Raw genomic sequence first — 15,812 nt, forward strand, 5'->3', positions numbered from 1 at the left:
CACACCTACTACAAAGGTTTCCCAAGCTATCTTACTTTTTTCCCATTAAAATTTGTTTGTTTAAAAAAGAGCATTAAAAAAAACTAATAAAAATTGGCTATCTATTAAAAAATAAGCTCTTTATTCTAATAAAGCAAATTTCTGGCAAACCCAGTATATTTCCGCCGATCTTTTCCAGATAGCTCCTACTGTAGGAATGCTGTCTACAGTGTTAGTTGAGAGACCGTATATTTCTAGAATATAAAAAAGCAGCATGACTTTCCATGAGTTGAATTTTGGCACTGGCTCTTGGGATAACATTAAAAAATACTAAAAGCACAGCCTTTCAAAGTCTGTTATCTCATATACGCTACATTAAAGACAACTGACTTCACCAGATCACTCAGTGGTACTCATTTAAGATCCCAGAGACAAATTTCCTTCATATTAAGTGCAGAAAAGCTCTTCTCTTCTTTAGTAGGGATGGTATTACCCCCTCTCCTCTCAACCCTCCCCTCCTTTAAGGACAACCATTTAGCTCAGCAGGGTGTTATGGCATTTTGGGCAAAACAATTCTTGGCAAGTAGGATGTCCCCCTCCCCAGCTCACCCCCATGCCCCATTTAGTATCCCTGGCCTCCAGACATTAATGCCATTGGGCACGCAGTCATTGTGACCACCCAAACTGCCCACACACGTTTTCAAATGCACTAGTTGAGAACACACTAAATAGTTTACTTCCTTTGTTTTGTCTACCAGCAACTCAATCAAATTTGTCCTTAAAAAAATATCTGGGTAAGAACATTATGCCCTATATATCTGCATTCTAACTTTCTCCCACTCTTCAACTTTCAGTTTAATATGTATTTCCCTTGGTTCTAAATTTCATTTTCTTTTCTGATTTTATTGTTAAGATAATCCAAATCCTTTGTTGAACCAGCTGAGGTACAAATAAATGAGGAAAGCTGGCAGTTCAGAAGTATTTTCTTCCCTTCATTCTTAAAAGTAATGCTAACTTGAAACTAAGCAACTCTGTTTTATACAGCATGCATTTTAAACTCCTACACAGAGTGGTAGAAAACTATTCCTCACACACTTAGTTCTTAGGAATTAATAAAGGATAATAAGCCAAAGAGAGAAAATATTTTTAAAACCTTTGATGAAAGTGACTATGTATAAATATCATATTTACATAAAGACTTGTTTCTATATAACAGCAATTTAAATAAGAGCCCACATAAAGTATTTCTTAATTTTAACATTATAAACATCTTTTTGCTAAAAAAGTAAATTCTATAGGAAGCTCGTCTTTGTGTGTCTCCATTTTAGATGAAAATTTTTGGAAGGAAATCTTGTTTTGGTTTTCATTTAACTGCCTTATTCCTTCAAATTCCTCATTTCTAGCAAACTTTTATTGAGGGAAACTATTAAGCAACCCCAAATTGTTAGACATTTAGATATTGATTTGTTTTGTACTATAAAACATCTTCAGTGACTACAGTGCATCAAATAATGCCTTTTTAAAAAATATTTATTTATTTATTTATTTTTAGAGAGAGGAGAAGGGAGGGAGAGAGGGAGAGAAACATTGATGTGTGAGAGAAACATCAATTGGTTGTCTCTAGTATGCCCCCATTTGGGGACATGGCCTGCAACCCAGGCATGTGCCCTGTTAAGGAACTGAACCAGCAACTTTTGGATTTGCAGGCCAGCACTCAATCCACTGAGCCACACCAGCTAGGGCCCAAAAAGTGTTTTTTTTTTTAACACTTATTTGTATGTCACTTATAATCTTAGCAGCTACTTTTGAAGAGGGTGCTTAAGAGAAGATCCTGTTGAGTAACTTCTGTGAAAATGAGATAAAAACTAAAGATGACAGCATCCTCTTTGCTTCTTACCTCTGAAATGCAAACAGCTATGTTAGCAGGAAGCTGGGAAAATTGCTTCAATTCAAATACATCACGTGCTGCCCATCGGCTCATATGATTTTCAGCTTTGCTTGATCCAATCACGTTCTGGTTTGAGTGAATGTAAGCCACTTCCTGAACACCATCTAGGAGGTAATTGATGATTATTAAGTGATGTCTCATTATGATGCAATATGGGTCCATGTATATTTTAAAAATTATCAGCAATACACTAAATAAGTTATGCTTGTTTTGTTTTTAATCCTCAAGAAAAAACATTGTTTGCCCATTAACATTAGAATATTTTTTCAAAAAATTAAAAAGAAGAACTATTTAAATATGTTGGTCTATGGTAACTAGGAAAGGATTTTTCCCTTTCATCAATATGACAGCATCTAAGATTAGGTAACAATCCTTAAACTTAAACCATAAATGAGAGAGTCTGGCCAGCAGAAAAGTCATGGTAGAAGGTTGTTTCTATGAATTTGTTGTTCCTGTGGTTTTTAAAAAGATTATTTACAAATTTAAAGAGCAGTGCTAGCCTCATCTGTTTCTTTAAACATGTACTTGATCACAGTGATGAAGTGGGAGCAAAGGGTTTATGACCAGGGAGTTTCGTTTGGTTGGCTTTGTTCAATTTTACTGTTTATATTCTGTCTTTTTTGTACATATTCCCAGAGAATGTAAAAATTGGAAGCTTTTTAGGAAATGAAAAAAGATTAACTTATAGCTTTTATCTGAAAAAAGTTTAAAGACGGCTACTTCTTTATTGCTTTGTTTCTAGGCACCTAGAGTTGAGGTCTGTAAAAGCTCTCTCCAATAGCTTTGGCAATGAACCTCGATTATGACCTTCAACACTTTTGCTGTTTCAGTCCTGAACCTCTCTCAACCGATATCACCAATCATGTGAAAACAAGATGTTAAATAAAATGACTGACAAAGCAACTGAGATATTATTCTCCTTAAATTTCAAAACACCAGGGAATGCATATGGTAACAGTTTAAAACCTTCAGAAGGATTCTTCTGGTAGCAAATTTACTAAGATCTTTCTTCATCTTGGTGATAGATTTTATGCCTTACTCAAAATAGCACTAGTTCCACATTAACTACTGATACCTTTTTGGACAGTAAAAACAAACAAAAAAAACCCTTAGCTGATTAAAAAATAGTTATGCAATAATTCCTTAAACCTAAACTTGAGTTGTAGCTGCAGTTGTAGCACAATAGTCCAATACTTAGTTACAAGGGTATCAAGATACATATCACCATGATTAAATGAGACTACTAATAACTGCAAAGGAAAGCTTGATTTGCAAATAAATTAATCACAATAATTAAGGTTTCTATATAATTGTATCCTTGCTTATATACTAGCTTTTTTTTTTTTTATGTAGCTCTTTGGGAATGAGTCAAATACTTTTGAGCTAACTCTTAACATCATTAAACGGATTCTCGGCACAAGGTGGTGGGAGGGGAAGCAGTTCTTCAATGTTTCTGAATCTTTACCGGAGAACAAACAGCAGCTAGAGAGTAGAACCAAAAGTCATGGGCAGCACTAACAACTAAGTCAGATGACAAGATATTCCTATGAGCCCTAAAACACAAGGAAGTAGGGAAAACCCAACAGCTACACACTCTGCATGACATCAGGGTTAGTGTGCAGGAAGAAGGAAGCAACAGAATGACACCTGATAGATCTGAGAACAGGAGACCCCAGAATAACCAACAGGTATTCAGTGGGAAGGACAATGGGCCAAAAGGAGGTAACAGTGAATCTGGGAAGGTTTTCTACTCTCCAATGCTGAGTGGATGCGTGGGCTGAGGTAAAAGCCTGAGGGGCTAGAACAAGCAGCACTCAGGAACTTTCCAAACTGACCCACCAGGACCCTCAGGTCATGGCCACACAGTGAGGAAAAGCTCTTGGAGGGGAGTCAAAACGAGCGGGATCTAGGGTCAGAAGAACAGGAATGAGGAAAAGAGAAGGTGTAGAGCAAAGCGGGGAAGAGGGATAGAGGGAGGAACACTGTATAAAAATCACAGACATGGATCCTTGTGAAGTTACAAAAAATTTCTTACATTCTGCCTCATTTAAAAATTCATGGAGAAATTTCTATAAAAGTAAGCCAGAGGGTCAAATCTCATAAAAATTATTGTAAAAGAGAGTAAGCAGCAGAATTTATTCCTACAATGAAAACATGTCTGATATATGTGCTCACAAAACAGATTAGAATTGTAACTGATTTCAAAATGAGGTAAAAAGACTTTCAGAAAATAATAAAACACAGGACTGGCAACATAAATCAGAATGAAAATAATTTACAAATGAGTGACAGAAGTCGAGAATTAGAAATTAGAAATATTATTTCAGAACTAAAGACTAAACCAGAAGGAACATAAGACAGAATGAACACAATAGATAATGCTTTAAGAGAAACAGAAGAAATATTTTAAAAGCAAAAAGAGATGAAAAAGATATAAAAAAGGATTTGAGAAAATGTGACAAATTTTGAGGACAGGTAAAGAAGACTGAACATTTGAATAAGAGGAGTCCCTGAAGAAGAAAGCCGAAGCACAGAAATAAAACAAGTAACTAAAAGCCCTAGTACAAGAAAGTTTTCCTAAAATAAAAACCAAGTTGAAACTACACTATGAGAATACTGACCCAGAATAACCAATACTGCTGTGGGCTGAGCATGGCCCCCTACCCTGCCCACAGCCAAATTGGTAAGTTGAAGTCCCCAGTGTGATGTATTTGCAGTTGCACCTTTGGAAGGCACAATTAGGTCTTGAGGGTGGGGCCCTAATGAATGGGATTAGTACCCTTATAAGAAAGTGCCCTAACCAGAAACCTAACGGTGCTGGCATCCTGATCTTAGACTTCCAGCCTCTGAAATTGTGAGAAGTAAATGTAAAATCATCCTGTCTATGGCAGTTTCTTACAGCAGCCCAAACACAAGACAAACACCAAAACACAACCCAGTAAAATTACTGGACATCAATGAAAAGAAAAATACCCTTTGGGCATTAAGAAAACACACACACACACACACACACACACACACACACACACCCCACAACAGTTCATACCAGAAAAAAATAAAACTACATAATTAAAATTAAGAAAGTTTGAGCCAAGGATTTTATACCTAGTAAAAATGATTTTTAAGTATAAAAGGCACAAACTGTTAACAAGAATCTCAGGGAATATTATTCTCATGAGCACTTCCTGAGGGATCTGCTAGAAAATAAGCTTCTGACAACCAAAATGACTTGAGAAACATTGCTATAAGAATTAATGGGGAGCATTAAATTGTGAGTTACCTGCAAACCAAAAGTAAATTAAGTCTAAGAAGGGGAAACTATACAAAACAATGTCTGCATGTTCTGACATTATAGATGTAGTACATCCACTTTTAAAATAGGAAGAAACGGAAGAGCACATTTCCAGGAATCATAAAGTAGTAGTTTTGGTATTTTTACTTTTATGACCTATTTATATAGTATGGAATAAAACAAATGAGTAATCATGAAACATAATTAAATCATTCCCTATATGCTTAAGAACCAGAATTAACATTAAAGATAAAATGGTATACAAATGTAATGCAGAAGAGGTTTAGTAAAAATTCTATAGTCTCAAATTATCAATATAAATATGGAAGTATTAATAGAAACTTAGGAAGTATTTCATCATCGTACATAAAAATACATATGTGTAGATAAACATGCATATAAATACATAAATACATATAAACATATACTTTTATATACACATATAAATATAAATGTGTATGTGTGTATGTACACATATACATTCTGTCCACTGAAAAGGCCCAGAAATAATAGCCAAGATAATAGTAGCAATATCACTCCTAGCACAAGACTGTGGTCTTGAAACACGAGTTCTCATTAAAAGAAACCAAGACTTCTCGCCTGGAACAGAAAATATAAGAGCTGATTGTAGAACACTCTGTAATATCAGATAGCAATCAGAGATGACGAGCATAATGTCAAAGGGTCTCGGGAACCAAATGCTCACATACAAAGGCTCTCACTGTGCAAAGATGAGACAATTGAGCCTCAATAATGATGTTAATTACAATGTATTGAGATCCATTAAATGTGTTTCAATCAATTATTCATAATGATTTTTAGAAAGATCATTCCCTCTATGGATGATAGGGGATTAATTTATTATATTAAAAACTAGTAAAGAAGGAATTATTTTCCCTGCCTTCCCCATATGAACCGTATCACTGGGTAACAGTAAATGCAAGTATCTCCTTACAGAGGCATTCTAACTAACAAATAAAACAGAAATGAGAGAAGTAGAAAATGTTTTGCTACTCTGAATGAATAAATAGTTATAGGTATTAAGCATCAATGGTTGCCAAGAGACCAGTGCCCTGGCCAGGTGGCTCAGTTGGTTGGAGCATAGTCAGGTACACCAAAGGTTGCAGGTTCAATTCCTGGTTAGGGCACATTCCTAGGTTGCAGGTTTAATCCACGGTCAGGGTGCGGTCAGGGGGCGTACAGTAGGCAACCATTCAATGTTTCTCTCTCTCTAAAATTAATTTAAAAAGTCCTCCGATGAGGTTTAAAAAAAATAAATAAAGATTGGCAAACATTTTGTGCCTCCCATAGACTTCCCAAACAGTAACTTTTGTCTTGTCAAAGGGATTTAACCTGAGTTTGACAGAGTCCCGGACACTGCTAATTTGCAGGAAATATAGAGGGCAAAGGAATATGTTCAGCTGCACCAAAAGAACATAATTAGCAAAATTCAAATTGAGGAAAACCCTATAGGTAGCCCATCAATCAACAGATAAATCATATGGAAATGGAAGAGATGAAGAAAAATACTACAGGATAAAAGAGATTCTACAAAATTAAAAAAAGACCAAATTATGTGTAGGGATACACATTTGTGTGATTAAAATCATAAAAATGCAAAAAAGTAATTACCAGAAAAGTACTAGAATAATGGGGCACAGGTAGGAGGTCCTGGGGGCATGACAAAGTTCTCTATCTTGACCTAGGTGGTCTTCCCTCTTCCCTGCCACCCACCCAGTTCCTCATTTGTGCCTCAATGTAGCATCTTGATTGTAGAGAGCTGTTTTACAACCTAATTCAAGAATCTCTTACAGAATTACTTGATTTCACAAAATACATTTAAAAAAAGTTTTCAGAAAGTATCTGCAGTTACCTAAAAATTTATCCATTGATTCATACATCTGCTCTTGATTGACAGCGCTCTCATTTGAAAATTTCATTGGTGTTCTTGGTACAAAAGTGCTATTTTTCTTATGGCTAGGAAATTTTGAAGAGAAACCAATTCTATCTTTTGAAGTTTTTGGTCTATGTCTCTGTTTAGAGAAACCGATGTGGCTAACAGAAAAATCATCATCTGAGGATGTAAAATCATCAGTAGAATTATAATCTTCATCTGCTGCATACAGTTGGTTTGCTTTCTTCATTGTTTTAGGAAAAGTGTAAAGTTCCCTTTTATTTTCCTTTTTTCTTTTAAACCTCAAAGAACTAGTAGCTCTTTGTTTTCTTACGCTTGACTTAGAGGAAATTTCAATGTCATCAGACTCATCACTAATATCACTACTACCTTTTCTTTTCATAATAGATTTCAGGTTCACAGGATTTAATTGTTTTGAAATTCGTCCACTTTCTCTGACATTGGTCTTTGTATCATCATCATTATTTGCTATTTTTACAGGGCTTTCTGTTTCAGAATCTTCATATTTATCCTTGGCTGTTTTAAGTCTTACACTATTCTTAGGGGATTTCTGTGCTGTATATTGTGTGGGAAAGATGACATCACTATCTTCCGATTCTGTGACATTCTGTAAATTGCAATGGTGGTCAGTTGTATTTTTAAAATTTGTATTATCATCAGACTCAGAAGAAATAGTCTGTTCTAAAATCTTTTCACTTTTATTAAAAATATATTTTTCATTTGGACTTAGGCTGTTGGCTAATTTCTGATGTTTTGAAGTACCAAGAGAGACTTGACTTTTCTGAAAACCAACATCTTTGGCTTCTGCTGAAAGGCATGTGGGCTGTTCATCAGAACTTTTATCATCAGATGCAATATTTTCATCACTATCATCAACTGCTTTACATTTTGTCTCAAGCAATTTAGAGAAACCACACTGGAGTAAGGTAAGCTGTCCAGGAGAACCTGAAGCTTTACTTGAGTCAGATGCTTTGTTTTTAGTAGACTTTATTCTTGAGTTTTCCACTGATTCATCATCACTAAAGTCATCGCATAGACCACATGCAGGTTGCTCTGGCCCTCTGCATTCTTGACAGTCAGGCTCTGTAGGCTATATAGGAAGCAATGACAGAAATATTAGACCTCAAGATAATGACATCACATCTATCGTACTGGAAAGGAATTAAACTTGGGCAGATAATTTGTACAAGTATATTACTTGGTATTTTGTAAAAGTACATTTAATAAACAAATATAAAGTATTTAATATTATAGTCTGGTACACTCTTTTCTCTTTTCAAGTTGGATAACTGTCCAAAATAAATAAAAGTTTAAACTAAATAACCACATTACCAAATTATAAGAAAAAGATAGAGCTCAATAGTCAGCTTATCAGAGGCAGGGACCTATTCTGGCTTCAAAAGTGAAAAGCACACAACTTATTGCTCACTGTAGTCTAGCAGACATTTTTAATCCTGCTTTGAGAAAGAAATAAATAGGAGTTAACAAAGAAAAGTTGCAGCTGGAAAGTGGTTCTAATGAATTAAAAATAAAAATAAGATTGAATAGGATCTTGACAACCAGAAATAAAAAAATACTGAAGATATTTTGAAGCAAAATTTGGTAGAAATTTAAAACCAATATTTAATTTTTTCACATCAGTCAGGATTCAGTATATCCTTTAGTTTCCTAAGACTGAGGCTTCATTAGTAAGAGTTTTGGGGAAAATATTATCTAGCAGTACTTCTGTCAACATTTGATATTCTGTATTTCTATAAATTTAGAAAAATACTGACTCCATATTCCCAATCATTGGGCTAGTAAAAATTTATTAAACCTCTAAAAACAAACAAGAAACTATAATAAGAAAAAATTCTACACATCTTCTTTACTTTTAAATGTCATTTACTTTTAAAAAGGTCCTTTGATAACAAATATATTTTGTTGCATGTGAGATGAAAAATTACTAAAAAGGTTATTAGATCAAGGATTCAAAATTACATATCTACTTAAGAGAATAATTTTGATATTTGGATTTAATAATCTTAAATACACTTAGATTGCTATGTTTCCATTTAATTTGTTGTTCAGTAAAAGTTATTGATTTAGCTTGGATTGGTCACCTACATAGGTTATTTAATTTTGCATTTACAGTTCAGTACAGTTAAAATTCCATTCTGGATATAAATGCCGGATGAGTGTTCCTGAATTTGTTCTTTGGACTCACGGACACGGACCACAGTATATGGACCACTGCGTGGAGGGGGCTCGAGGGGACTAAATGATAATAGAAAAAGAATGTAATAAAGATTAAGCGTAAAAAAAGGTTAAGTTAGCCTAAGTTATTAATTTTACTGACAGTCCTCCGATGTTGTGTTCTTAATGTTTTTTTTTAAAAAGACTTTTTCTTTACACATTGAAAAATGAAGGAAAAAGGAAAGTAAACCTAAAATTGTCACAGTACATGTTTTCTAGGAGGTCTGGGCTATAAATGAAAATATTGCTTACTTCTTCTAGTTTGTGCACTTGAGGTTCCTCTTTCAACCATGTTCTGGCTGTCATGACCCCTGCTTCCACTTGGCCTTCTCTCTATAAATAATGCAAATAAATGTGTAAAATATGGGGTTAAAGAAAAAACAGATAACAGCAATGGCACACTAAAACTTGGGGTTATGAAAGAAAAACTCAGTGCAGCTTACTTTAACTCTCTTAATGTTATTTTTCAATTTGCTAATTAAGGAACTCATATACACTTTATGTAACATTTTAAAATAACCTTAATTCTTAGGTAGTAGAGGGGTATAGTGAAAGCATGCTGGGCCCATAAAATACTCTTATTTCTTGTTTTAAAGCTTATTTTTTTCAGATATAATGCTAATAATACTTTTCAGCCAACTCTATTAAAAGTTCTAGTAGGTGACGGAGGGTGGAAAAATGCTATATATATTCACAGTAATGATTCCATAATAAGCATGTCTATATAATAACTATAGTAAGGACAAACTGTCTACATTTCAAACAGCACAGGTAATGTTGAGTACTGGGAACTTGATATTCTAGCCTATATTGCCAGTATATTTATTGTTCACATTTATTAAAATGTTTATTGATTCATTAGGTATAGTAAACATCAAAATGAAAAGGTCCATCTTAATATGAAATTTAAAAAGGCCTTAATTATGTAACAGGATTGCTACATCTTTTGGAAAAATATTTATGTATTTAAAGCATAAACATTCAATTGCCTAAATTCTAGAATATTAAATTTTCCTTCAAAAGGAAATTAATGCATTTCTTTTTTAAGGCTTTATTTGTTGATGGAAGAAGGAGAAATAGTACTACCATCACCAGAGTTACAAATGTCCGACTTATGAATATACAGACATACCAATGGCATGGTTCCAGCCACCTGGTATCCAGGGCAACAAGGGAGACTTTCCCCTAACGAAGTTTAGAGAATGACAAACAGTTCCTAAATTGCTAGGCTTTTTCTTCCAATGCCTAGAGGCCATTACCACAAGGGAGTGGGGAGCCTCCTTCCCGGGACTGCCCTTCATCTTTTCAACAGAAGCTAAATGGCTACAACAGATCCAAGTGGCAGAACCCCAAATCCTTCAAGTGAACAGAACCCCTGTGTGGTGCATAACTGGCACTACAGTCCTTTGTTGCAGTGCAGCCCAACACTGTGGAGTTATCATTAACTCCTCTTTTTCTGTACCTTCTATCCCATCCATCACCACTATTCCCTGGTGCAAACCACTGTCATCTCTAGGGTGGATTATTGCATTATTCCCCTATTTCACTTCTTGCTTCTACTCTTGTACTTCAGCGTAATTCTTTTTTTTCCCCCTCACCCAAGGACATGCTTATTGATTTTAGGATATGCTTATTGATTTTAGGGAGAGGGGAAGGGAGGGAGACAGAAAGGGAGAGAAACATCAATGTGAGAGAGAAACATCCATTGATATCCTCTCATATACACCCCAACTGGGACTTCTCCTATGTGCTGGAACCCACAACCCAGTTATGTGCCCTGGCTGGGAAAGGAACCCCTGACCTTCTGGTTTATGGGACAATGCTCCAACCAAGTGAGCCATGCCGACCAGGGCTACAATCTACTTCTTAATATTTAATCTAGACAATATAGGTCAGACTATGTCTTTGTTCTGTTCAGAACTCTCTAATTATTTTTGGTTTCCCCCAAAGTTAAAGTCAAAGTCCTTGCATGCCCTGCTTCCTAACATCTCTCTAGTCCCACCACTTGCTCTCTTGCTTACCCCACTCTAGCCACTCTGTCCTCCTTGCCATTCTGTGATCATGCTAGGCATTCTCCTCCCTCATGGCCTTAGCATTTGTTCCTATGTCTAAATCACATCTTCCTCCCCAGTCTCTTCAAAGGATCACATGCAATCTCACAGTGAGCTCTTCCTTGGCTACTCCATTTATAAATGAAATGCTGTTTCCTTGATGGTCTCCCTATTTCCCTTCCCACTCTTTTTTTTTTTAATTGAAGTACAATTTACATATAACACTTTACGCCTTTAAGGAGTACAACATGTTCATACATTTATGTATTGTAGTATGATTACTACCATAGCATTTTCTAACATCTCTATCATGCCACAAAATTATACTTTTTTGTAGTAAGAACATTTGTGATCTAGTCCCTCAGCAACTTCGAAGTATACAATATAGTACTGTTGACTATAATTACTATGCTGAGCATTAGGTCTCCAGAACTTATTCATCTTCCACCTGCTCTATTTGTGGCATTGGAACCTACCATCATAATACATATACTTCACTTATTTTTTCCTGCTTATTGTTTGTCTCCCCTAAATAGAATGTAAATTTTTTTGTAGGCAAGATTTTTTGTATTTTATTAATTTCTGTATGTGTAGCTCTATGAATAGTACCTGAAATTTAGTATATACTTAGTCAATATTTGTGAAGTGAACTCTCAATATAACTCTAATGAGAAACTATAATAGAGATTAAAAAAGATAATGAAACATAGAACTGAACTGCTTAGAAATCATCAGATTAAATGTCCTATAAATTCAAATTTCCACATCTTAAAACATTTTAAAAGGGATTTTCTATAGCCTTTAAAAATTAAAATGAATCACAAGAAGTGAAGTTCTTCTTTTATGTTGTGATATATGCTTTCATTATATAGGGCTTGGAATAATATTTTAAAGCATTGTTTGGCCAAAAGCAACATGAACTTAAACAGGCCTGAATAATTTTATATTCTGGTTGACAACGAGTGAGCAATTTTAACTCAATATTTAGTAACTGAGTGCCAATGATGTGTCTAGCAAGAACTGCAAACAAAAGAAGAGGTGGAGGGCCCTGCCATTCATAAACAAACACTCCTGGAGATGAACCAAGATATACTTAGGACAACCAGCAACAAGAGAAATTTCCATTTAATAACTTGTCATACTGATATGCCTTACCTAGCACTTGTTTAACAAAGCAATAAGGTGGCTATTCTCATAAAACAGAGAACTAAACTACAGCAGAAAACAGGGTAAGTAATACAATGCTTACATATGTTTTATAGGTAATGATTTCAAATTAGAACCATAAATATAGGCTGGTGTGTTTGCAGTACCCTGAGACAGAGATAATATCTGAGGGGGTCCTGGAGGGCAAACAAGGCTAATCAAATAGGTTAGAGAAAAGAATTGGCAAAAAGAAGTCCATAATAAGAGGCAGCATATTCAAAAACATGAAAGAGATCAAAGAAAGGGGACTTTAAATGGGCCACTCAGTTCAGAATCAAACAGTTACTATAAAATAAAAACTCAGCAGTAGACACCAGATATTGTGTAGCAGTTGCAATATTCACAGGATACAAATAACAATGCCGTCCTGTTAAGTCTTCAGTGATCACTGATTAGCATTAGGTTAGAGTCATACTGCTGCTTGCTTTACATGTGTTTTCTGATGTTACATGTTCACTATGTGAATGTTCTGTCCCACCTCCCATCAAGATGGTCTAAGTTCCTTGAGGATAGGGATCAAAATGCTCCTTGAACTGATTTATAGTACCTAATGAATAAATGAAGTATATATTTCAGTATTACAAAGTCCTGGAAGTTAAGGAAAATATCCTTAATTCCAAGACTCAGTTTCCTCCTCCAATGATTCGAGGGAGGTTTGAAATGATAATAGTCCAGGATATTATGATTCTCATCAATATCAACCAGAATATAGGTTAATATCTTTAGTAGTCTGGTATATTATAGAATTTAAAAAATTTAAAGGCTATAAATACCCTGTTTGAAGAATAAGAAACATCTGTAAGCTGAAGATGAACACAACTGGGAGAGTTTGGAATATTAGTGTGGAATTTTTATTGGGAACAGAAAACAAAAATCTCCATGAGGCATGAGAGTACATCTCAGGGAGTATTTGGTAACTTAATCAAAACACATTTTATATTTTTGTTTATTTAGCAAAGTCTCTTTTTTTTAGTTCCTGACTTCAACCGCTGTTTCAAAATAATAAACTTCTTTTTCCCAGTCTGAAAATGGCATTGGAGGTCACACTATCTAGTATAAGTATCTGGATTTGTGTCTGTACATTATTTATAACTATGCATGGGAAAATCTTAGTTTAGAGGTACAATAATTTATTTCTTGTTTCTCAAAAAGTAGAAATTCTAAACATAAGGCATTTTTTAAAGAAAACCAAAAATTTCTCTGTAAAGAGACCAGCAATTACATTTCAAGTTTCTTAAACAAGAGAAAACCATGCTTAAATGTTATTGAAAAGGTCAGAGAGCAATTTCACACCTCCAGGATATCCTTCGTAAGACAAGACCCTTGGGACCGTAGTTTGAAGAGATTAGAGACCCCAAAAAGCTCTCCTCGATGCTCTTTTGATCCTTGAACTGCTTCAAAATATCGCTTGGCATTTTCACTTCCAACCACCACACAGTGAAGTTGCTATAACAGAATAAACACAAGATATTTTTGAAGTGTTTGCTCCAACAATATGTCAGAATTTCCTGGCATTCCATGTATACACACTGCTTTAGCTGGAGCAGGCAGATTCTCCTTAGAAAGGAAATTTTATTTTAATTCCCCCAGCAGATGTTGCCACAAAGATGAAATAATGACCAATCTTATTGAAGAAGAGATCTTATATTTCCTATTTTATCTGTTTCTACCACGTCAGTCAAGATCACATCTCTAAAGATTATCCACCTAATGTAAAATGTTTAATAATATAGGCATACATTTGGATACACTTTTCTCCTTTCTAGACTTTTATTACAATAAGTACTACCAAAACTGGTAGAAATAATCACTACATTACTGAAGTTAAATTATAATCTGAAGTAATTACATGATAACCATGTTGTTGTTAAACTAACTGTGGCCATGGTTATATTGTCAAATAACAGCAAGAATTCAATTGCTGTTTAGAAACACTGCATCTCTGAAACAATTTTGAATATAGAGAAAACACTGACGTGGAACTCTTAAGGATATATACCACTGTCATATTAATATTTAAGTGTTTCCGTATTTACTGGATATTTTACTAAGTGTAATGTAAATACAATCTGATTAATCCCATGTACACTTCAAAATTTCTTGGAAGAAACAAAGAATGCATGGGATGAAAACCAACTTCAGTCTATTGTTGATAGAAGGATTAATAAGAAATCATAGGTTACTGTGATTATCATCAGGGTTGATTTGCGCTGTAATAAAATTACTCTAGACGACTAAAATTATTCTTAATAATGGCTGCTATTTGCTGAATACTTACTGCATGTGTAGCATTTTTACATTCTCTCATTTAATCCCTTACAAGCATGTAAGATATTATTATCTCCCTTTCAGAAGTAAAAACAAACAAACAAACTGGGGTTGCTCTAGTTTAGAAATAAAGAAACTTAAGTTTAGAGAAATTAAGTGCTTATCCACAGCTACCCTGCTAGGAAGTGTCATTTCTAGATTTATACCTGGGTTGGGCCAAATCCAAAATTTATACTTGTATTAATTTTTCACTTCCAGGATGTCACCCTTAAAACAAGATCCTTCGGACCTTACTTTGAAGAAGTTATGGATCAACATATCGGCTTACTCAGGTCGATATCAATGTCCCAGGAACATGGGCTACAGTCCTGGGAATGTAGAATCACAATAACAGTTGATGCACCCGATGGCCTGGTTACCTGATGACTTTACCCTTGCTACTGACTTTACCTTAAACACCGTATTGTCAGACTGTAGAACTACTAAATATAATTACCAAAGTAATTTCTAAGCATTAAATCTGAATCTTCATAAGTTTTACCGCAAAACTTATAAAAGGCACATTATTTTGTACTTAAAATAAGTATTCCAAAGTAGTTCCAGTAAAAGTGAAGGGCAGATGCATCTATCTGTAAGCTAACTATATATATTTTTAAAATCATATTGAATTCAAGAGCTTAGGGGAAAAAAATCAGTAATTGGAAAATGTAGCTTAGTTTTCATCTTAAGGAAAACTCACACAAGGCTACAAAATGCTTAGATTTCCTCACAACATATAAGATATGCAAGAAGTAAAAAGAAGGAACGTTCTTCATGTTAAAAATTTTATGACACCTTCCTCCATTTTCAAGAGCAGTGAGGCATGTTCATATCATTCTGACTCTCTGCTTCTGCCTTCACTTCTCCTCTTTGTTTGAC

At 34.7% G+C, this 15,812-nt stretch overlaps 1 protein-coding gene across 4 annotated transcripts in view; it reads right to left on the reverse strand.

Moving 5' to 3' along the window:
- Window positions 1–15,812, reverse strand: part of ERCC6L2 (ERCC excision repair 6 like 2) — a 149,668-nt gene that overhangs the window by 34,952 nt on the left and 98,904 nt on the right. For all 4 annotated transcript variants that reach the window (XM_045839780.1, XM_045839778.1, XM_045839779.1 and 1 more), the window contains 4 exons: window positions 13,920–14,072; window positions 9,622–9,702; window positions 7,093–8,224; window positions 1,877–2,031 (listed from right to left, as the gene is read on the reverse strand). In XM_045839780.1, coding sequence (XP_045695736.1) covers window positions 1,877–2,031; window positions 7,093–8,224; window positions 9,622–9,702; window positions 13,920–14,072 — 1,521 coding nt within the window. The remainder of the gene's footprint in view (window positions 1–1,876; window positions 2,032–7,092; window positions 8,225–9,621; window positions 9,703–13,919; window positions 14,073–15,812) is intronic.

Source organism: Phyllostomus hastatus, unplaced genomic scaffold (assembly GCF_019186645.2).
Source record: "Phyllostomus hastatus isolate PE091 unplaced genomic scaffold, TTU_PhHast_1.1 phas_contig_312, whole genome shotgun sequence".
Lineage (NCBI taxonomy): Eukaryota > Metazoa > Chordata > Mammalia > Chiroptera > Phyllostomidae > Phyllostomus > Phyllostomus hastatus.